Genomic DNA, 25,047 nt, shown 5'->3' with positions numbered 1-25,047 from the left:
ACAGCTACCCTGGCGGATGGTGTTTCAACCCACCGACAGGCTGCCTGACGGTGGGAGCCTGGCGGTGGGTGATGGTTGCCGCTGGAGGCCGTCACCATGTCCGTTGTATGGCGGTTTGTCCCGCCATGATCGAAATGAGGGCCATAATCTCTTGAAGATATCTAAAAGAAATAAAATATACTTCTTTGTAAGAGCTTTATCAAAGGCTCGCACAAAGCAGTTTTAACTTTCAGTAAAACATTAACAGCAGAATCCTATCCAGAAACTTACCAAGATTTTTGTGATTTCCATTCTCCATTTTTAAGAGGTTGTCTCGGGACTTGCGCTGCTGGAGATACCGCATGCTGTTCCTCCGATACGTTTCTTGGTTTAGCTGTTTGCGCCCTTTCATATGGATACTCTTGGCATTACGGATGGTGGATCTGATGAAAAAAAATTGATATTATTCCCTTCACAAATAAATGGAAATTGTACAATGCAGTTGTTGAAAAATAAAATTAATTAATTCTTGCTGTCCCTAGCAGCCTTGAATTAAGCCTTTAGGCACTTAGACATTTGCAGGAGAGAAATTGAAGCAAAATATTTAAAACTGATTAGCCCAAGATCATATATGTTAACATTGTTGAAAATTTCAGTATTTTAGGTCACATCTCAATTCAATACCAACACATTTTCTTCAAGTACTTTACATAGCGCCAGCATGTCACACTGCAACCACTTAGTGCTCTGGGTTTCATCTAAGCTCACACAGTGGGTTGGTTCTCCATGCTTCTACAATTGGTTTTGTCATGGTTAGGTCTCAGCCTATATCATAATTCTCCCAAATACATTATCCATATGTGTAACATCATCAGATGGACAGGTAGAAGGTTAAAGAGGGTACAAATTATTCTCCAGGTAAAGGTTGATGGAGTCAAGCCTGGCAGTAATATGGGACTTCTAGCTTTCTTGATTTGCTGCATCCTGCAATATCAGATTTTGAGCTTCTGTTGCACTACGATTAGAATCTAGCACCAATGCAAAGTTGGCCTTGTATCCCAATAACACTGCATTTCTTTGAACTTGGTGTACACCGGCAATTTTGAATGATGGACTATGAAATGGGTGAGGTTGGAGTTGGTGTGCAGTTTATACATGAGAAGGGAAGATGGTTAAATAGTGACTGGTTGACTCTGTTGATGACTTCCTGAACAATTCAGTTGCCAAGAATTTTTGGAACAGAAGGTGGCTCTCTCAGCATTGGCCAGTGGGGACTTCAGAGCCTTGAATGGAAATCAGGCTTCGGCAAATATTTGTAATTTATCATTTCCGCATTTCACAAGTGTCTTGCGTTCTCTTGATCCAATTAAAATCTTTTTATTACATGACGCTTCAGCATTACAAAAATAAATTGCTTCATCTGTGCTTTCCTAACTGCAGGTATGGTTTGAAATATGTGTGCAGTTCATTTGTATGTATTTACAGTTTGTGTGAAAAAATGACATCCTTCAGCCTTTGCTTTCACACTCCGTATACCCCAGTAAGATTATCACACAGTCCTAAACAACAATTTTGATGTTAAAGAAAAATCAGCAATTTGTCAAAATACAGTGCCTGACATTTGACCTCTGTCTTTTAAGACAGCAAATGTGACAAGATAAAAACAACATTTAATAGCATCTTTATTGCTCACTCGCCTTCTGAAATTCAGTGTGGTTTATTTTGGTGGTGCTGCATCACTCCCAAACCCTACTTCCTCAGTGTATGCTGAAGGCCATACTCATGGTTCTGGACGGGGTGTAATGGCTATGCATCCTAAGGAATACTATCCCCCGCCTTCATCAAAACTGATATTTTTAAATCTGTCTATGTTTTATTACCTTGTTCCTCTATTTGATCCTGAAGCTCCTCATTATTAGAGACAGTAAATGTTCCAAGTAATCTGATCACTTTATGTGGTTGCATTGAATTTTATTAATAATTCTGGAGGAAATAGAGTATTGATTAACTCTTCCCTGTGCATACCAATTCTGTTAATTGTATATGGAGTTTGGTTCAATTGATTCAAAGAATGCAACCCAACTCCCAGAATAGACTATGGGCCTGATTTATACTTTTTTAGCATCGTATTTGCGTCATTTTTTGATGCAAAAACGGTGCAAACTTACAAATTTCCATTATATTTTGTAAGTTTGTGCCGTTTTGCGTCACAAAATGACGCAAATTCAGCACTAAAAAAGTATTAATCAGGCCCTAAGTTCACAACTGAAAGTACCAAAGTAAACTCAAGGGCTGGAATTATGGTGTGGTTGCTAGTTAGAATGAGCTGGCAAACCTAAATACATACTAGGTTAGGAAGTTACAAAGGTGTACCTAAATAGCAAAAATATGTGAGTAAAAGGTTCTAGGCCATACTTCCCCAACAAGCAGATCATGAGCTACATAAGTAGCTCTTGTTAAAGAAAAGGTGCTCTTGGTCATTTATGACTAAAAAACATTTTTCTCAGTATGCACGGCATAATTATTGTACACATTAAAAATGTTTCTTTGTTCTGAAGATATGCAAATAACTTGAGTGTGCAATTGGTAATATATGTTAAGAATATAGAGCTAATTATGGATTTTTTGATGTACAATTATGACATTATAATTTGCTATAATGATGATTTGCATTCAACATGATATTTCATGTTATGGTTTATTTATATAGAGCATACAATAAAAATGTTCATTTTTAAAAAACAAAAATGCTACCAATGAGTATAAAAGCTATTTAAAGTAGTTAATGTGGTATTGAGTAACTCATGTAGTTTATTGTCCAAGAATGGGCATGTCCTTTTTACTTAACAGTGACATTTGATGAAAAGAAAAGGCACTTTCAGAATGTCTGAATTTCATTTTCACCTACCTTCGAGGTGGGGCACCCTTGTTCCTCAGTTGGGATTTCTCTGTGGAGGGTTCTTCACCAGACTTTTGTAGAAACATTGATGGGAAATAGCCAGTCACATCATCTTTCCTGCAAAACATTAGCAGTAGCATTCTCTGTGATCGCCATGGTATGTCATGCTGCTATGTCTATGGCTAAGGTGTTCATAAGAGTTTACGTTAGCATTCAGAGTTAGGGCGTGATTTAGAGTTTGGCAGACGGGATAATCCATCACAAATGAGATATTTCATCTACTGTATTACATGTGCCATAGGGGATAATGGATTTTGATACGGCGAACGTGATATCCATAACTTTTGTGATGTACTAGCTTGTCCGCTTAAATCTAAATCGGGCCCTTAGAATTTGAGTCTCATGCAAAGTTGTGTATTTGGTAATATCTAGTCTCAATGTAGCACCCTAACAAGGGTGGCCAGTTCTCCACAATTTTGAGGAACTAATTGATCATTTTGGGGGGAAAAAAAGTTGTTCTCTGACATATTTGTGTGGAGATCTTCTGTAAATTCTCCCAACTTCCAGTATACTCTGAATTGTCAGCAAAGTAGTGTTGTGCCAACATCCGTAGTATAAAACAGTACAGTACAATAGAGTTGCTTAAAAATCCTCCATGACACAGACTTAAATGTACAAAGATGAGCACTAGAAAGCTGACCAGGCTCCGACAATGTATTGAAGGCACCCTACTCCAAATATGACTACCAAATGAACATCAACCTGCAGAAGGAAAGTGCAAACCGGAAACCGACAAGCCACATCCCTCTACCTCCAAACAAGACTATCCAGACACAGACGAAAGGTGCACAACTTTTCGAGAAACCTACATTTCATGATTGCTGTAAGAAACACGTTATCGTTTCAACTGTGTTCAACTGTGTTCCTAAGGCAAAGCTCCCCAAGAATATGTATCACTGTCAGTTTAAAAAAAGGCTCGATTGCATGCTAGGCCATTTAAGTTCTTACAAGATCTTTTCCGTGAGACTTTTACGTTGTTGGCCTTCGCTTTCATTTTTTTTGGCTTAAATTTTGCTTAAACACAGGCAGGTGACCTCAGCTAACACAACAGCACTTTTTAAGTTACAAAAGACCAATGTACAGCAGTGCTAATTTAATTTATTTGTTTATGATATAAACATAGCCCCGCCTACTGGGACAAAAGCATCTTGTTTAAAATAAAATGAAAGAGACAGAAATAAAAGGTAAAGTCATAAACAAATAGGAACAAGAGAATGCTAAAGAGAATAAACAGGACTTTCATTGAGCTGGAATAGTTGGAAATCCAGTTCACACTGATGGTACAGAACTAGAGTGCTCTAAAATTCTCGTACTGCTCTTAAGTGGCAAATCACCCAGGATTGGTGCAACACCCGAGGCCTGTTGTGATAGGCATCAAGAGGGAACCTAAGGACGTGACCTGAATCTGTCTGGCAAATCATGCTGACTTACAAATAATGCAGTGCAAAACAATGGACAGGTCTCCCAGGGAAACCACAGTATTAACTGGTCATAAAAGTGACCTTCAGCTTGTCCTCATTTTATAATCAACAGCATAGCATGCAGGAACGGGTAGGCCGTGGGGATAAATTAAACTACAAGTCCCTGTCTATTTGAAAATAAAGGTTGGCTGGCAGTCTCCCCTTTGACCCTGGGTCAGTTCATTAAAAGCCATCACCACTATGGCATGAACTAATGTGATTAGGTCTAGGACCAACTGTAGAGTGGGTACAATTATAAGCACTGTTAGTCCACAAACTATGCATTGAAGGGAACTAAATAGTATGGTTCATAAACACTGAATTGTTGTGCTGAGCACAAAATACATGAAAGAGATTGTCGCAAGAGTATGACTATGCACAAAAGTGGGGTAAAGTCCACAGCAATTCCCGAATCACAAATCATACTCTGAGCAAATAATTTGACGTTGGAGCATTGGAAGTCTTATCACATGATTCACAGGTATTTCCCACATATGACCGCTGCACGTCCATTTGCATGGTGTTCGAGATCAGAATATGGATGTTCCAAAGGGAGGGGCAACAACATGGTTTTTGGGATGTGCTGAATGCCTAAAAAGTAGTAACATAATGGGGGTCATTATGACTTCGGCAGACGGAAAAGGCCGTCTGCCGAAGTCCCAACGGTCAGGTTGCTGCCAGTGCGGTCGCCTTCCTGCGGGCCCCATTAAGAGTTTCCTGCTGGAAAAGGCCTACAACATTGACACCGGCTCATAATAGAGCCAGTGGCAATGCTGTAGTGTGTACTGCAAAGCAGACAGTGAACATTGCGATGGGGCTGGCCAGGGGGGCCCCTGCACTGCTACCGCCTTGAAATCGCTGGCCGAGAAGGGACTCGTAATCCCCAGGGCAGCGCAGTCATAATCTGCCCTGGCGGATTAGGACTGCCAACACCACAGACCGCCGAAAACTCGTAATCTGCCAGTGCTGGTGGTCCGAACGTGGTGCTATCCTGTGGCCCTGGCGGTCTCAAGACCACCAGGGTCGTAATGATCCCCAATGTGTTTTCAAAACATTCCTAATATCTTTTCACACCCAATCTGCACACTTAACTTTAATGGTAATAAATGCATCACCTTTTGTGATGTCTTACGTCACATACTGAAAGCAAACTGCACAGTTTAGTAACAATATATCAAACACCTCCTCTGAAACTGATCCTATGATACAGTGTTTTTCGTGATTAAATCGCCCTTACTTGTCATCTCCATCGAGCATGAACGCGAATCTTTAGTCAGTTTGCAGCAACGTAGACAAGTGGAGGTGAAACTGTTGCGCTGATGTAGGGTGCTCAATGAAAAGGAAACCGATGGCCAATTAACACTGTACTAAAGTGACAAGGCAAGTCTCATATGTCTTTTTTTGACTTGCACTGTCAGGATTGCATCTCCTTGCTGGCCACAATCCAAACAGGATAGTAAAGGGCATTCCCTCCCCCTGGTGACTAGCAAGGAAAAGCTTAAATAATGTATGATGGTTTCTTCGGTCGCAAAGCTTTTGAAACTGATTGGTTGAACAGGGCAGATGCTAACTATTCAAATCCATGAGACAAAGTTTCCATTGTGCAAGTGTCAGCTTCAGGGATGAGAAGGAGCAACCCCGATGTCCCTTCCTCACAGTGTCATTGCACATTGCATCTCCTGTCCCTGTACAGTGATTGGTTGCATTCAATATTTCACAGAGCTTTCTCTATGTGCTGTAGAAGCACAATGAAGGCACTATGTGAAAATGATTTAGGTTGAGGTTGATGTCCTACAATTGTCGTGGGACTCAGGAACGTTAGATGGCCTGTGTTCAAGTAACACCAGCAAGTCTGTGCTAGAGGTTCCCCGAGCTCAAGCCTTTAACCCTAGGTGGGAAGTGAGGGCCATCTATATGCTACTTGGGAATCAGAGTCATGTACACGATAAGATACAATGAAGTGTTGATGATCATTATCCCTGGGTTGTTGTACCAAATACACATGATGACACCTAGGCCCAGATTATTAAAAGAGTCACCCAGCTCCAAGCAGCACCCAAAGTTGTTAGTGAAGCTTAAGGAACCTTTTTCACTATATAAAAGTAAAAAATAATGAACTTTTTAATGGTTGTTCTAGTACTACACAGGACATACCGAATCCGCAGGTTGCAGCTTTTAGTCTTTATTCCCCCTAATTTTTTGTCTTCTTCACTTCAAAGCACTGTTGAATTAGTCCTTCTGAACTGGCACAAGGATTCCCTGCTATCAACAACAGGTCTTGTCCCATCCATAGTACAGAATGGAATGTTTTTACATTTATAGGCCAGCACTGAGAAAGCTAGCGAGTATGTTAGATCTGTAAGTCAAGGGTAGGCAAACTGGATGGGACCGACAATTCATGTCTACTGTCAAACTCTATATGCTCAGTGCACCTCACTTTTATTCCGTGCGTAGATTCTTCCTCCTTCTGGAAATTCAGGATTACATTGCACTGATAGCAGAGTAAATCACGTTTCCAATACTGATCAATGTTTACGTGGGTAATGGTGAGGACAGATAAGCTGCAGATACTCTTTTTATTTATAAAAAACCTAATTGCTCCCTCACAAATGTTTGTAACTGACAGTCATTGCCTTAATATCGTCGCACATATTGATCCTATTAAGAATTCAGGTTCTGTTTTTGCTGAAAATGTATGTAAATGCAACTAACTCTCTGTACATACAGCATCAGACCCTGGAGAATGCTTGGCATGTCTTACCTGACAACCCACCAGCCGTCAAGAAGTTTATGGATAACATCAACAGTCTCTCCTTCTTTTAGGGTCATTTCATCATCCTGGTCGGCAGTGTAGCCTTTGGTAGCGATGTACGGCTCACCTATGGAGGCAACAACAGGCAGTGGGAACCGAGCAATGAACATGCATCTTGTTAGGACTGAAGCTGGGGCTGATGTTATAGGAAATCTAACGCTGAGATCAAGAGGCTCACATAACAGGAATAGCTACCTCTCACATGATGTAAAGTTGCAGCTTGCTTCAGAATTTAGCAGTAGAGCCCAACAGTTTACAGAGGATTTAATCCTTCCAACAACTGAGAGCAAGTGATAATCTCCGTTTTGGATGATATATGTCTAGAGGCTGAGCATGGTCACAGTGGGACCCTGATCTTATTAGATTGACACTCAGTCTCCAACAGCGTGGACCATTGTACAATGACCCATCAGCCCCCCGAACAAACTGTATTCTTCAGGACAAATCACTTCATCTCCCTGTTCCCCAGCAGACATATCTGCAGAAATTGGTGGTGCTTTCAAACAAGACCAGACGCCCATGTCATGTGCTGTATGCAATCCCTTCACATTGACCTTTCCATCCCGTCCCTTCCACTTTAGGCCCAGGGTCTTACTTTTTCTTCTCCTCACTTTTTCTTCACTATTGTTAGGACACTTTAAACAAGTATAAATGGAAATTCCATTAAAATGAGATCAAAGATGCTAAAATGTTGCAGTTACAGTCACCAAAAGATTATTGTTGTTGCTGCAGTTGTGAAAAATTGTTGTGAAGAAAATGTGACTACAACAAGAAACTGATTTCCCAGCAAAGTTCAAAAGTGAGCCTTATGTTTCAATCTGATCTAATTTATCTGAGCTCGAAACTTTAAAATTTTAGATTAGTTTCTAAAAATCGTCCTCTAGAGACTTGAGTGAAGGTACAGCATTTTACCTAGTATTATGGGGTTCATCAGCTGTCAACTAGCCACTTTGCCTCCTAATAACACCATTGTCAATGAAACAGCTACAAACTTGTGTGTTTTTGTATCGAAGACAAGCCTCACACCTTGGGAGTTTTACTGAACAGTCGCATCCTTGGGAGCGACAGTATTTTGGGTAAAGATACCCAAAGTCCAGCAACAATGGCATGATTGGAAGAAAGCTCTGTCACAGAGAACCACAAAGCTGTTCTTTATTGACCTGTGATATAAATATATGTAATCGGAACAAAGGTGAAGGAGGACAAGTAACACCATGCACCAAGAAGCATGATTGGTCAAAAACGCAAGAGATATAAAACATTGAATAACACATTTTCCACACGTTTTTCAATGTACCTGTGCAATCAAAACAAGGGTAAGCTACTCTGGATGCTGAGAAATACACCTACAAGCAGCAACAGGACTGTGTTCAGGTCAACCCAGGAGATGGTTCTCTTCCTCAATCTTACCATCAATTATCATACTCAATACTCTAATTTTCATATTGATTATTTTAATTAACATAGCGATTAGGTTGGTGTTCTCAACTCTAGCCGAAGAGGATCTCTTTTTGACAAACTGTAAAGTCTCTAAAATACAAACATCTGACTGACCAATTTTTGTTTAAATTCTGAAGTCATGTCCTTGAGGTAGGATGTAAAATCCATTAGTTTCCAGTGGAATGAAGGTGGGTCTTTAATTCCTTGACATTTACAGTACGTTTTAACATTTTCAATTGTAGATTTATCCACTTTAACTTTCTTAATCTGTTAATATTTTTTAATTTTCTAAGCAGATGCGGACCCCGAGGGGACCCCAGACCACAGTTTGGGAACCACTGATGTAATAGATCCAGATATTGCTGTACTTGGCAAGAGACAGCTTGCTTCATTGTTTTTGTTGTTTTGCCTTTTTGGTATTTTGGGAGCGGAGACTTGCTCCTAGTTTTTCTTGGTTGTTCCATGATATGAGATTTGTTGTTCAGGAAGAGGACTAGGCAGAGCTGGATAGCTTTGTATGTGATACAAGGTATTTTTAAGTTGACTTATGTTTCAGAGGGCAGCCACTTCGGGTCTCTTTCAAGGCGAGAGAGTGATGTGAACAGTATTCCTAATTCCTTTGACAGCGATGCCTGGAAGCATCAGGTGTTTCCTCTGAGTGGGGCAGAACCTCAAGGATAGTTCACCCTCCTACTCAGAAACAAAAGATAGTCTCTGTTTTGAGCCAATAGACTCTTTGCATGATTTGTGTGCCCATCAATGACAGTGCAAACACCAAGATGCAAAACCATAGCCAGTGCCTCTAAAAGGATATATATTAACTATATCCTAGTACCTTCTACCTGCAGGTAAAAAGGCTCACTGACTGTCAAATTCTTCCTTTCCCAATAAGGATTTTTTTGTCAATTGGATGAAATGTAGTTTTAAATGTGTTTTTGGGCCCATGGTCCCCATTTTCAAGAAACTTACATTTAATATAAAAGCTTGTCATGTGTTCCTGATCTCATTTATTGATTTATAATGGGCCAAGCTGTTGCAAGTATAGCTGTAGCTACAAAATATAGATCTTGATTACTGTTCCCAATTCGGGTTGTGGGTGGGCATCCATTTATTCGGGTGGACCAGTATTCGTTCTCTAGAAGTAGGAGTAATGCTGAGTCTGGATAATGGGGCCAAATCCCTCCTTACTGAAAGGTAGTCTCAGTAGCTCTAGCTCTGAAATCAAAGACCTCCCTGCATCTAGGCAATGCCCTTGATCCAAAGCCAAGGCCCAATCTAGTACATAGGTGGGTGCTCTGCACTCAGTGAGGCTTTCATTTGTGTTGCTTGTTCCTGAATTTGAATTGGTTGACCACTCTGTATTGCCTTAGATTCTGACCCAGGGTGCAGTGGGTCTCAATTTTAACAGCTGCTCTTCTCCTTCGAACCCTAAGACTTTGCAAACAGAGCATAGAACATTAAATGTAATCCTTTTTCTCCACTTGAAGCCTGAAAATCTCTTTGAGGGCTGGCTCAGATGCGGGCAGAGCCAGGCCTTAGTGTGTCTCTCTAGACTCGGTTTCAATAGACAAGACACCACAGCACCTGAGATCTTGTGAAATCAATCCTGTCGCTAGGAGCTGAAAGACCCTTCAGAGTTTCATGACATGAGCTGTTGAGGCTCTTCACCACTTTTTTGATCAACTGATTCAAACAGAGATCCAGGTGGTGTAACTTGTTTTACTTTCCTCATTGATGAATGGATTGCTCGAATTTCAAGTGGGAAGTCGAATGGAGAGGTGGGCAATTCAGTGTTCCATCTTATTAGAATCTTGGGCTTCGACTCTTTCAGACACATGGAGTTCTAATTTACCCACAATACTTTCTTTAAATGTTTAGTGATCCTATCCTTCCACTGCTCTCAGCTGTATTTCAGACAGATGTGAGTCTGTATCATTCACTCATTTGAAATTGTAGATGTCATCCAAGCTCTGCCACCTGAAGTGGCACACGGTTGTGAAACACATTCATATTAAGGACAATAATGTAATATTTTTGTTGGTGATACTGGCACCTTTCAAACCTGCTCACTCTGGTCAGATAGGAAGGAACAAATTAACACAAGGGGTGCCTTTGTGAACACAGCATATTTATCCAGGCAGTCTTATGGGGTCCTTTTTATGAAGTTTGCGATATGCTTCAGATAGACAGCAGGACTGCAACTTTAGGCTGATCCTCATTCAGTGATGAAAGGAGATCTTGAGTAGGATTAACCTAGGCAGACATGGTGCATATGGCTAGGTCCAAACTGGAGTGGCGTGGTGAGCAAAAAACACAATGGATTAAACCCAGATCTGTGACTGGGGTGTTTGAAAAGTTTCAGCACTCTGTTCATCATCTTTTTGTGTTGCTTTGCTTGCCCTAAGTGGCCAGGGTATGCCCATACCGGGGTTCCCTTGCTCGCTGTGCCACTGGATTCAAACTATCCTGGCTGATGAGGGATGATAGCCTGCAACCATTCCCAGGATGCTTGTTTCTGTTCCAAGGAGGACCTGGCCTGGTAGGTCAGGCTGGACTGTTCCCATGGGGAGCAGGGTCAAGACTGATTTGCATATGGCTGGATTCAAATTGGGGTAGCATGGTGAGCAAAAGAACAATGGATTTAACCCAGATCTTTGACTAGGAGTGTGTTTGAAAAGTTTCATCACTCCATTTTCTTTTTATGTTGCTATGACCACACTTTCTGCCATGGCTTCTTTCTTGTGCTAGAGTCCATGCTGCGGTCTTCATTTTGTGTTATTTTTGCATATATGTACCTGAAGGGAACAAATCCTTATGAGTCTGTATATGGTAGATTATTATTCAGCACCACAACTGTGCCAAGTTATCACATAGCAAAGGAGATCCGGCAGTGATTCTTAGGTTGGAAATCAGTTACTCTTACTGTTTACATACAAGTGATGGTGTGTCTAGGAATATCAATTCCAGCTGATAAGGGTATAAAAAAGGATTCTGCCTGTGTAAATCAATCTGATAAGGAGCAATTATATGGAGTATTAACAGTGTGGTTGTGTCATATAGATTAAGCACGTCAACCCAACACATACTACAGTACTTGCACTTCAGTCTCCTGCGTAGACGTCTGGCATCTACCATTGCATCATGGTGCTGCCCAGCAATATTGTGCTAGGGAAAGAGATATAAGTGGCTTCATACTGCTATCAGGTTTAACAACTGTATGAGGCAAAGTGATTATTGGATGAAAACCAATGGCTTCAAGCTGAATTCCGGGAAAACTGAGGACCTTCTCTTAGTCAGTGACATTACTTTCTGGAAACCTAGCTGGTGGCCACAAGAGCTAGGTTTACTTCCCATCGCAGTGACGAAGTTCGGGAATCTTGGTATCCTATTTGACAATATATCATCATTTGGAGATCACGTCAATGCACTAGTCTCCTCAGTCGTCATCATTAGGAAAATCTGTCCCTTTGTTCCATTGGATCTTCGGAAAACAATAGTGACCACTCTTGTTCTATCTGAATTGGATTACTTCTCTTTTTGAACATACAGCATAGATTCCTTCACAAACTACTGACCCTGCAGAAGTTTTCAGCACGTATTTTACTGGGGATCCCAACGTATTAATCTGTTTCTCAGGCACTGGTTAAGTTTCACTGGCTGCCCATAAAAAGGCAGTTAGAATTTAAAGTCCTCTGCATTGCCTTCAAAGCTCTACATCATTCAGGTCTTGAATATTTCAAGAGAACAAATGCATGGTTTACTCCCTCTAGAACACCTTGCTCTTCATCAACCATATACATCATTGTTCCCAGGTTTAGAAGAGCCTCTTGAGGTGGTAGAAGTTCTATAGTTGGCACAGCCAAACTGTGGAATGCCCTTCTCCTTGAGCTGAAGTTAACCCCCTACCTTCCTGTTTTCACGGAATTGTTAAAAACCTGGCTTTTAGCTAATTATTTAAATGTCTTTATGCCTTTCAGTCACTAGCAGCGCCAAGACGCCTCCGGGCAGTCATGCGCATTAAAAGTTTGTTTTTCATTTTGTTTCATTTCATACCCTGGCATGATTAGGGATTATCTGTAGATTGATCTAAATCTCCTTAGAGGCCCACTATTTGCTGGGTTTTTTTTATGTGAGAATTTGAACTAATAATGTGTACCTTCACCCTAATGTATGTGTTGGCAAGCCACCAGCTGCCAAACAATGTCTTTGGTCTTTGACTTTCACCCTCGTCATCACCAACATCTCCGCTAACTGTTTACCGATAACATATTTCAGTTTACAGCACTAGTAATAAAATATCACATAAGGCATTTCACATATTTCGGATTTTTGAAGGTTATAAAACATAAGGCACAGAGGTGACTACCTGCACTAAAATATTAATAAAGTGGTTGGCATTCATGCTCGGTTGATAGCAGGGATCGCAGAATCAATTTCGTGAAATTAGGCTACACGGTTGGCCAAATTCACTATACAGGAGAACATGAGAAATGGAGGGATTTTGTGAATCTGGCAGTTGTTTGATTCTCCTTGATAAAAGTTTTGCCAGACTGGCCATGAAAAGTGCAGTTCATGTGGTTCGCACAGCACATAATTTTTCTGGTGAGAACACTCGGACCATCTGAAGGTTGGGTCATTTATAGCTTTATAAGTCTTTTTTCCTTTGTCAGTAGAAGCGAATTTCACAGAATTTCATTGGACGCAACAGAGGACTACCCCTACACTGCCAATCTAGGTTGCTTTTACAGATATTTGCAGAGTTTTGCAGACATGTGTGTGTGAGCTTTCCTTTCAGAACATATTATCAGAGTTCTCAATTGGCCAAATATGTGCAATGAGTAACTTATATGGTCCTAGTTTTTTTAACTTTACATGATGTTAATTTTTATGGAGTAATACCTAGACTAAAAGCATCAGAATGCAAAGGAGGATTCGGAAATGGATGGATTGCTCACACCTGACTTTGACAAGTGGAGATCACTGCACTAGGGCTTGTGGAGCTCAGGGACCTCTTGCATCAAAATAACCTCCCTTCAAAGAGGGGCAAGTTCATGGACACCAGGAAGTTAAGAGGGGTTATGTTCTGTGGCTCCTTGAATAGAAACTAGGCAAGCAGGGAAGATCGAATGTTGTTTACAGGTATGGTACAGATCAGTTCACACTATCCTATCAGAATAGCAGGCGTAAAAAACACGGTGCCCCTTTTCTGCCAGTTGATCCTGAAAAAGGTTCTACATATGGTGTGCTCTAAAAGAATCTTCATTGGAGGTGGGCCCAATGGGTTCCAAGATGGCCATCATGTTATAGGACTCCCAACGAGGTCCAGATCATTGCATCCTCGTAGGCACTCTGTCGCTGTGGAAATTCTTGGTCAGGCACATGGTGCAACAAAGACCGGGAGTTACTGTAGCGTTGTCACCATGAGGCTGTGTACTCCCTTAGACGAGACACAGAACCAGCGACAAGTGGTGGTGGCGACCCCTTCAACAGTCTGCCCAAATAGGTGAGAGATGGAGCAACTGGGAAGCGCCAAATTTCTGTTAGGCCTGGGGTAGAGCAGGCGTGCAGTCCTTAAAGAGTGTTGCTGTCTGCCAGGACCACAAAGAGAAATATTGCGTCTAAGAGGAGGACACCTAAAGGGGAGGACAAGTAGGGGAGTCACCTTTCTTGCGCACAACAGCATAGGCCTTGGGTGCCACGATCTAACAGGTTAAAGAGATCAGACCAGGAGCCCAAACCTTTACTTGGGGACTGTATTGAGTGCTCCTGCTCTGGCATATCATGGCCTTCCAGCACAGAGAATAAAGAGATGCCCAACTTAGTTTGTAAATGTGGGATGAATGGGAAATGTTACAATACGTATATATTGCTGGATTGTTTGTTTATACGGAATGAAAGGAGAAGTTTGTATAAACTAATCTTAAACAATATAGTGTTATTTCACATTTGCAAGATAGGAACTTTTTATTTACTATGCAGTTTTAGATGTACCATGGTGAGTTTGGAGACAAAGGTCAAAAGACAAGAAAATTTAGAAATTTGAATGAACAACTAGGTGCTGGAGATTGCATTGGCAAGGGGCTTTCAAAACCTGGTTGGCAAGCAGGGGGTAGATTAGGGGGGAGGAGGGAGGACATATGACGGTCGACAAAGTGTTTAGCCTTATTGCAATAAGCAGATGAGTAACCGCCTCATTTGGTGGAACAGTCATGATGGTCGTACAGTCACAGTTATTGGAGACATTGCATCCTTCGTGCAACTCTACAGATGAGGAAGGTCCTGGTGGGTGAGTTAGACTCCTGTTCTTTCCTGATCTCAGTGATGGTATTCTAGATCAGAAGAGGGTCTTGCTGGAAGTTAGAGGGGGACATGGTTTTGTTGCGTCTCTGGGTTTTCCATCCTGTCTGCAGGAGGAGCACATGGGTAAGTGTTATGTCTTTACTCAGGCAGACTCTGCGAGGGTGTTTCTGGAGAAGCTGCACTTAGATACAGGGTGACATTGCAGTGATAGAATTACTATGATGGTAGTGTGTGGTCTCAGGAGGGATTAGGGGTTGTCAGTTCTGGGGTGCCAAAATTAGGGGGTACCTTCTGGGGTTGAAGTTTAGGCAAACTCTGGTGATGATGATTATCTGTATCATCATCGTCTGTTATGTTTCCTGCTGTCTCTCTGCTATTCTTCTGATCCCCCTTAACTCTGTGAGGTCAGCGAGTAAAACAGAAGAGACTTTGCTTTTCTTTGATATTAAACAGTGCAATGATGCTGTATTAACTCTGTGAGAATTAATACAGTGTTGTTTAAAGGGATTATCACTTACTGATACATACATTTTCTACTAAAAAGTTTAAATCCTAAAAGAGTTCTCATTTATTCATCTTTACCTTCATAGTTAGGGTCTGCTTCTTCAGATTCATCAGCACTGTCCAGAGGTTCGAGGTAGGCAGCTGGCACCCACCCACGTCTATTCTTCTTTTGGCAGAACCACCACCCTGTTCCAAAAGCAGAAATGTTGCTCAGATTAAAAAGTATGTACAGTAGGAAAGTTCCCAACCTTTATAACAGGCGAATGTGCTGTGGTATAATTTCCATTGTCATCTTTCCCGTCAGAGCACATTGACCGATGCCTTCAGTGTGGCATGGCTACAATGCCCCTACGCCCACCAGGTGTACACCAATATACTTCTATCAAAATCATTAGCACCTGGGGAGGGGATAACCCAACCTGAAAGGTGCTGAAGTGATAGGACTCAATCAGGTGGTATTGGTGATGGACTTCAGGTGAAGGTAGGGAAAGAAATTGGCAAAAAAGAAGAGATACGAGTGAGAACAAAAGAGGTACATTGAGTAGAAGAAAGCACAAATAGGGTGGGAAATAGGAAACCGTGGTGAAGGTAGAAAGTATATGTGAAGTGGACAAGGAAAGTGGAAATAACATTGAGACTTCAGAATCAACATTGGGATATTTTTAAGGACACTGAAGGCTAGGGATGATGTATTAGGATATGTAGTTAGACACAATATAGAACTTTGGGTGCCTGAATGAAGACTGGAGTGATGAAACAGAGAAAGTGACACAGGATTGGAGGCATGAGGAAAAAGTAGAATGGACAAGTGGGAACAAAGATCTATTTGTTCTTCTAGGTTTTCAAACGGTTTGTTGTTTTATTCATTTGCCAACATGTTACACTCTAAGATCGCATATTTAGCCATATTCAGATTAAAAAAAAATCAAAAAATAATATTGAAAAACATAACTATTTGAGAAGTGTGAGAGTAACAATGAGAGAAAATAGTGGTCAATGTGAATATACAGTGGGTGGGTCTGCAAATATGGGGGATGGAATATTGAACAGTAGTGAGAATTGTGTAGCAAACACCTGCAGGAGCTGAGAGAGGAAACTGAACTAAACTTTAGGATTTAGGGATTGGTACGAAAGTGATTGCATGACTGAGGAAATACAGAATAAAACATGGTAGAGTTGATAGGGACAAAAGGGAGGAACTGAGGCATACTGAAAGAATGACAATGTAGTATCCTTATACATGGAGGATGCCATTGTTTGACCTCAACATGGCCACTTTTGGAATTGAGGGGAACACCGTGCTGCTTCTGTTGTACTTTGCATTACTGTCCAATGGTAAGTCAAATTAAGATATCCAAATTTGGTAGCCAAAGATGGAATTATTTAGGGTATCAATCAAAGTTAGTATTGTTTTGTAGTAACTTTTCTTTCTATACTGATTCTCGTTTGCATCTTCAAACATGTAAAGAAAAGATCACACCCTATGGTCTCATTTGTTTGATATATAAAATTAGATTAAGAAAGACCACACCACATAGTTTCACAACCATTGAAAATCTGCATCCTAAAGCAATGGAGAAAACACTCAACGAACAGTAGCAGACCATGAGCCTGATATATATATAGAACCAATAACCAGATGGCTATTTTCAACCAAATACTGAACCCCTGTTATAAACAACCAGACATCCCACCTTGAATCATGGCATATTCTTGTAGCATACACTGCCACTTTGTTGTCCTTTAAACAGTCATGTGCAGGGCCCATTGGCGGCCACAGCCGAACCCCACATTAGGATGGATCCACATTTGGATAGATAGTACTATAAGCGGTCAGGATGTGCTACGTAGTGAGCTGAGATGCAGCAGCCATGGAGAATGGAGCAGACAGCAGAGCATGTCATCTCTGCTGCCGGGGCTTTTTCTCCTGCTTTTACTGGTTTTATCCAGCGCCTTATCCAAGGTGGGGGGTACTAAGGGAGTGTGCTGGGTGAGAGCTGGGAGAGCGGACCACGGATCACTGTGAGGACACTGCGGGCCGGTAGAGCACGCAGTGCCTGGTTCCCCCACATACGGTGCTGATCAAACTCAGGCTTTCCTCTCCTCTGGGACGCCACTTGGACTCGGACTCACTTGCCCTTAGTTGCCCTTGGTCCCCCCTTGCACTCCCCCTGGATAATTGGGAGCGGTCTGCTTGACGTCGCCTCAGCATGCCTCACTGTGAGTTGGTCAGTGGAGCTCCTTCCAGCCTTTTCAACCACTCCAAGACACTGCTCCAAACGTCACAAACGCAACAACTGGTACTTCAATGGCATCTGCCCCCTACACAATGCTGTGGACACAGCTCAAAGGACAGGCATATGATAAGGAGAGAGGGGACAAGCAAACAGACACCCATTAACCGTGGCATTTTCGGGAGCTTGTAGTACGGATTTCTGGTATCTCATATCAAGCTACAAGATTTGTGCAACCTGCCGACCAGCAATCTGACGTCCGTATATTCTGTACTTCCAACAGAGGTTAGTTTGTGTCTCTCACACGTCTGTGGCAAGATAAGGTGGCCTTGTGCAGGGTGGTGGGAAAAGCAGTATGCATAGAGTCCTCTGCGAAGGGCGGTCCCCGCACCCGCGGCCCTGCTAGGACTGGGTGTGGCTTGCGAAGCTGGAGTACCAGCACTCCTTTTACCATCTGAATCCTCACCTTTCAGTAGTTGAGACAGCTGAAGCGACGCCCGGGACATCTTGTTTGGGGTCAAGGGCAACAAGTTTTTATGTTTACTTTGTCCTTGGGACAAGTAGGCCCAACCCTCTGCAGCACAAACCCTTTGGCTGCCTGTTTACAGAGAGTGGAACTCTCTGCAGTTGAGGTAATGTGTTTCCAAAAAATAATGCTGTTCGAACTTGTATTTATGGTTCATTATTTGAAAGCCTTCATTATTAGAGTGAGTGCTGTAAATAAATGTTTTAAGGTCACACTTCACTACTGACGTTGGTTCCAGTGCAAACAAAAAAACGTGTATACACGTTTGAAAAGTTTAGGCTATGAGGCTAAGTATAATGCTCCCAGAATGCTCTCTGATTAGATGCAAATGAAGTGTCATTTAGTAAAATGTGTTGATGCATGCTAGTATTTCCCAAAAATATTTCTAATGGAAAATCAGTGTAACCATTTTAAAAACGAATATGGTAAGCATGAAAATAAACAAACACTGACAAAACCAACTGGTCCGACATATTTTTTATAAGTCTTTTAGTTTCATCAATGCGTGTCTTGTTTTGACGTGGCTTTTGTAACACTTTATTGTTGTGGGAGCTACCAGGCCCTCAACATTGGCAAAAACCCCCCAAAAAGTTTTTGAACTCTAAAAACACACGTTGCCACCAGTGGCATAACAAAGGCCCCGCTGCCGCCCTCCAGGGGGCCCCTTCAGCACAGCACTTGCCCTGAGTGAGTCTGGAGAGGGGGCTCCTCTATGTTCTTTGCTAAGGGGCACCCTCCAGTTTCGTTACGTCACTGATTGCCACTGTAGTTCCTGACACTGAACAAAACTACTTTGTGTGCCAATATGCTCCTTGTGGAAGAGCAGAATGCAATCACTCACAGTAAAGCCAGCCGAAAGAGAGAGAAATAGAAGTTTAGTAAAAGCAAAATGTCTTTGTTAACACCAGACCTAATTAGGGACCAAGACCCACATGTAGGTAGCTTTTTGCATGTCGCAAACAGCGACTTTCGCTGTTTGCGACGTGCAAAAAGCACATTGCAATGCACAAACCCAGTTTTGCGATTCAGTAACTTGGTTACCGAATCGCAAAACGGGTTTGCGACTCGCAATTAGGAAGGGGTGTTCCCTTCCTAATTGCGACTCGTAGTGCAATGTAGAATTGTTTTGTGACCGCGAACACGGGCGCAAACCAATCGCAGTTTGCACCCATTTCAAATGGGTGCTAACACTTTCGCAAAAGGGAAGGGTTCCCCATGGGACCCCTTCCCCATTGTGAATGTCACTGTAAAAAAAAATTCAGAGCAGGCAGTGGTCCTGCGGACCACTGCCTGCTCTGAAAAAATGAAACGAAAACGTTTCATTTTTCGTTTTTGTAATGCATCTCGTTTTCCTTTAAGGAAGCAGTCACAGACATGGTGGTCTGCTGTCTCCAGCAGGCCACCATCCCTGTGAGGGCCGCTATTCACAAGGGGGTCGCAAATTGCGACCCACCTCATGATTATTCACTACGTGGGCATTTGCGAAGCCCTTGCGAATCACAAATGGTGTCAGGGACACCATCCTACATTCGGATTTGCGACTCGCAAATTGCGAGTCGCTCTGACTCGCAATTTGCGGGTCGCAAATCTGAACCTACCCACATGTGGCCCCAAATTCTTAAAGAAAGTCAGAAAAGTGCACCCATGGTATATGGCGTACCCCTATAAAATATTTGTGAACTGTATTTTAGCATGGGTAAATACGCATGTGTAGATTTGCTCATGTGAAAATCTATTGAGCATTTGCAAGTTCATTTTCCCTCCGGCCACTTTCTTCCCAACCCTGGAAGAAGTTCTAATTCTGCCATTGTCAGGAGTAAATGTCCAACCTTTCTTATTATGGGAAAATATTAGAGAGAAGCTGCTGAAAATCTTTAAAACATGCAGGTTGTAGGTTTGCAGACTCAAAGGCATTCCAGCCCTGGAACTATTGCTTACTGCTTCCTCCAGCCCCAGTATGCAGATCTGCAGAAAGGTGGCAAAATAAGGAAATTGCTACAGTAGGGATTGAAACTGCAAGTATTCAAGCCCTACTATGGTAGTAGCTCTGGCATAATCAGAAGAGGCTATTATCAGAGCTCTTACATAATGAGATTGCTGCCATAATTTGTCACCACACTACCTGGCACCAAAGGGACAAGTAGATCTTTTTACAGGACAAGTAGATTTGAGAAGCAACCTGTCCCCTGGACAAGTAGATATTTTAATAAATTCCACACCCCTGCAGTTCACCTGCAGTTTAATTCAATTGAACCTAATTACGATTGTGCTTCTGTCTGCTCACTAACTCAAGATAAATTTGGAGGCCTATGACTTGGAATTTGGGCCCATAAAGATTGTTTTGATCAACGGAGATTTTTTGTATATAGCTCCACTGCAGAGTCATACCTAAGTTGTTCTGTTTAATATGACAATTAAAAAACTAAGAAATCACACCGTGTAATGAAGCGTCAAGGAACGGTTCAAACAGTCAAGAGAGGCAGGAAAAAGTCAGCACAGATTAGTGTGCTATAAGGGATAACACCAATAGCGGAATTCTTTCCTATGTTAGCCCCTACGATGTTAGTAGGTAGGAAAATATCTAAAGGAGGAAATGCAATGTTTGATGCAGATGCAAGTGATAATATGGTAATCGTCATAGCAGATCAAACATCTAAAGTTGCAAAGAGCACAGAAACCCTGCTCCCATCATTGACATAATAATTAGCTGGTAACTCAAGAAGTAGAACCTAATCAAGCCCTATGAATGGACTTTACATTGATTTGAGTCAACTCTCTCATACACTAGAGAGGTAACCACTGAAAGGGACACTGGAACCATTCAATAGCACGCTGAGTAATGCATCTGAAATTGAAGCAAACTTATCTGCTCTCCTGACTTTCCATCACAACACCATCTCAGCCTGTAAGTGACGACCATGTAATTATTTCCGAGACTTTATTATCACTCCAGAGGATACGCAAGTCTATATAAAAAATGTTGGGAAAAAACATAACTAATTCTGACCACTGATTGGAAATGCAAACAGTGATATTAATATCTCTAACCTGTCAAAATGGCTTGCTCCCCCGTCAAGGAACAGAGAAGATTGGGGAAGGAGTAGTCTACTCTTTTCGTAGGCTATTCGCAGAACCAAAGCTAGATCAGGAGACAAGGAATGAGACAGCAGTTCCTCCCTACTATCCGTTACTTAAACATACTCATAAGACAGGTTCCTTGGAAAATACTTCTGCGGCTGCTTCACTTCCTGCAGTATTAGATCTTGACTCAAAGAAAGCTGGTGGGAGTAAGGCAACATTTAAGTCTATGAGGAAAAAGAAAATAGCAATTCGAAGAATTTCCAAGAGGACGTCTCGAAGAATAAAGTTTGCTGTAACCAATAATTATCCTAGTGCTGAGGAAAACAGAATAAGTAATAGTACAACTGACATGGTAAAGGTACATGAGGCACATGTTTCGAACTCGTCTCTTCTTCTCTCCGGTAAAGGACATACAAGGGCAATTAAAACCATTAACACAAAAAAAAGTATGGGGAAAAAGTATGGGGTTCACTTATAATGAGGAGCTATACCCGGGGGAAATTTTCCTGGTGCTCCTTAACCTCACTAGGTGAGTAGATGGTGAATGGGTGCTGTGAAGGGTCTTGAAGTAATGAAGGGGGGGGGTATTTCCTTTACGGACTAGGTGGTCTCACACACTATATAGTGTCATGCTTCATCATTTGATCACCTAGCCCCACCCAGGTAGGACAATGCCACCTGGGCGGACTTAACCTCACCGTTAAAAGAACGGGATGGAGTGCGTAAATTTTTACTTTCTGGAAATTGTGGGATCCAGCTGAACTAGAGAAAATATAAAAAAAACTCAGGCAGTTACCTTTGTGAAATGTACACTTTTAATAATGGTGTCTGCTGGTGTATTAAAAACTAGGATGGGACACCTCTGTGAGAACAAGGACTCACTGGGTCACCTATCTAAAAATACATGGCCAACATGTTTCTGCCTTCTACAATGAGCCAAGGAAGGTCTAGGGGCATTCTTCAGGGCCTAGGATCCCTTAAAGTCATGCATTGCAGAGAAAAACATCCATCACTCAGTAAAAGTGTGGGTAAATAATATAGTGAGAATTAATTACAAAATAATTTTGTACGTAAAGTAGCTCTATCGAGAAGCAGTTCCTCTTCCTATGCACCTTAGTCAGTCAGATTTAACTGTGGGTTTTCTACAATATACCCAATATTACATTCCTATCGAGCCCTTGAGATATCGGATCTCTTCACAAACAGGGAAGTTCCTTTAAACAAATAATTCTAAGGCTTTTGCATAACTTTCCACAACTACAGACCCTTTCTTCCTCTGAAAAAAAATTGGTATTTTTTCCCAATAATCAAAACCTTTCCACTGCACATGTAGAATTCTGGTCCAGTGTGATTCCCTCAATAGTGTTACAGGAAAGTGAAAGATTACACAAAAATGGCTTTGATGTTGCAGGAATATACTAAAAATCTCCTGTCCGACAGCCTCCATTGCAGTCCATGCAGACAACTCATAGTGGAGTAAAACAACTGAACACGACATATAACCATAATATCTATGAGCGCGAGTGTTGATCTATGGACACACGTCCGGTTATTGATAAAGGAGGCAGGCAGATATAGAATCAAAGCAAGCTCAAAGTGGATGATTCTAAAACCGATGTCAGCTGGTCTAGGCTTTAAAGGAATATGAATGAAAATGAAATGAATAGTAGCCCCGAACTTCCCTTTTAGTGATAATTTGGCGATTATCTCTTGGAATATGGCTGATTTGAAATCATGTAAGTTGCGACGTTTGATGAGAGTTTGCCCAGCAATCATCTGTCTTTAAGAGACCTGGGGCCAGATGTAGCAAAAAAGCAATTTGCGACTTGCAAATTGCGAGTCCCTGCGACTCGCAATTTGCAAGTCGCAAATTGCTATGCAGTACGGTGTCTCAGACACCGACTGCAACTCGCAATGGGGTCGCAATGACCCACCTCATGAATATTCATGAGGTGGGTCGCAAATTGCGGCCCCATTGCGAGTATTGGCACTCGCTAACATGGAGGCCTGCTGACGTCAGCAGACCTCCATGTTAGCGACCTGCTTTTAAATAAAGCAGTTTTTTTTTTTTTAAATGTAGCCCGTTTTCCCTAAGGGAAAACGAGCTGCATTTCAAATAAATCCGAAACCTTTTGTTTAGGTTTTTTCAGGGCAGGGAGTGGTCCCTTGGACCACTCCCTGCCCTGAAAAAATGTTTTGGGGTCCAGTCTCAAACTGGAAGGGGTCCCATGGGGACCCCTTCCAATTTGCGAGTGGGTTACCATCCACTTGAAGTGGATGGTAACTGCGACTCCATTTGCGACCGCGTACGCGGTCGCAAATGGAGTTGCATACCACTGCGACTCGCAAATAGGAAGGGAACACCCCTTCCTATTTGCGATTCGGAAATGCATTTTGCGAGTCGGTAACGACTCGCAAAATGCATTTCTGCATAGGAAACACGCATTTGCGAGTCGCAAACGGCTGATTTTGCCGTTTGCGACTCGCAAAGTGTTTCCTACATCTGGCCCCTGGTCCATTGCTAAGTTCAATTGGGACAGTTATTTTGTTATTGATCTTCCTGCAACAAGGGCTAGGGAAGGCCACACTAACTCTCCTTAAAACTGAGATACAGTGGGGCTTTGAAATACTACAACTTCTGAGCAATAATACACGGAGCATTGAAATAAAACTACGTAAAGCAAGTGCTCACTCGGCTAACACGTCTATTTAACATCTATGTCCTGCCTGGCTCGGAATACTTTATGCAGCAGAATGAGCTTTCGATGTCATTGAGCCTATCCTTGATTCAGGAGGAAATTCTAAAATTATAATAATGGGCAATTTTAATGCAAACATTTCTAATGCTGCATCAAAAGCATATAAAAACATAGAATTGGAAGAAATTTGGTCCATTTCTGAACCTGCCTTTCTACCAAAGTTAAAGGCTGATAAATGTGGAAGAATGTTACTGAACTCACTGCACGGAATAAATGGCGTGATTCTTAACGGAAGAACCAATGGGAATGTACCTGCTGCTTTCATTAGAAAAGGGGTCACTGGCTCCTCTTTTATCAATCACATCTTAACTACCTTTAACATAAATATTTGTTTCTTAAAACAGAGTTTGTTCTAGGAAGTGACCACGCCAGAATATATTCTGAACTTGAACTACAAGTACAGCTAACATCATCTTGGTCTCTAACAGCTGGAAATGGAGATGCTCTTGTTGCTTGTAAGCAAGGTCCAATTATCTGGTCCTTCGAAAGATTGCATCCCTGAGTCAGGCAACCCCTGTCCAGATGCGACGTGTAGAGTTTTGCCTCCTGAGTGCCTATTCTAGATCCTTGGCTAATATGATTAGATGGGCATATAATTTCCTCCCGACACCTGAAGGCACTTTGAGAGCTTTCTTGAAGGATGAAACCTTTACTATTAATCTTGAGACCGCATTAGTGAATTTCCAATGCTTTATTGTCCACTTGCAACTATGGACACCAGTACAACTGAAGTTGTTTTTGAAAAATGTGATGGCCAGATTAAGTTACCCATGCACACTCTGCCCAGTTGGCAATTTATAAAGCCTATTCTGACAGCCTTTCTTTTAAGATGAATCAAGGATATTTTAATTTTACATTGGACTACAGTACTAGGCGCTTTATAATTATGTTACGATTTGATATTGTACCACTAAAATGGTTTACAAAGCAATGGTCGGACAAAAGAGATAAGCTGGGAATATGTGATTTATGCAAGGGAGGGATACAAGATAT

The 25,047-nt window shown here is 41.7% G+C and overlaps 1 protein-coding gene across 1 annotated transcript in view; it reads right to left on the bottom strand.

Annotated features, from left to right (window-relative positions):
* NCF1 (neutrophil cytosolic factor 1) overlaps nucleotides 1-25,047 on the bottom strand; it is a 64,371-nt gene that overhangs the window by 5,242 nt on the left and 34,082 nt on the right. Inside the window, exons 7-10 of the mRNA XM_069226911.1 lie at nucleotides 15,533-15,640; nucleotides 7,160-7,277; nucleotides 2,888-2,995; nucleotides 271-422 (exon numbers count right to left, since the gene is read on the bottom strand). Of these exons, the coding sequence (XP_069083012.1) occupies nucleotides 271-422; nucleotides 2,888-2,995; nucleotides 7,160-7,277; nucleotides 15,533-15,640 (486 nt within the window). The remainder of the gene's footprint in view (nucleotides 1-270; nucleotides 423-2,887; nucleotides 2,996-7,159; nucleotides 7,278-15,532; nucleotides 15,641-25,047) is intronic.

This window comes from Pleurodeles waltl, chromosome 3_2 (assembly GCF_031143425.1).
Source record: "Pleurodeles waltl isolate 20211129_DDA chromosome 3_2, aPleWal1.hap1.20221129, whole genome shotgun sequence".
NCBI lineage: Eukaryota > Metazoa > Chordata > Amphibia > Caudata > Salamandridae > Pleurodeles > Pleurodeles waltl.
Note: the sequence above shows the minus strand (reverse complement) of the source record. Positions and strands in the feature narration are given on the sequence as shown.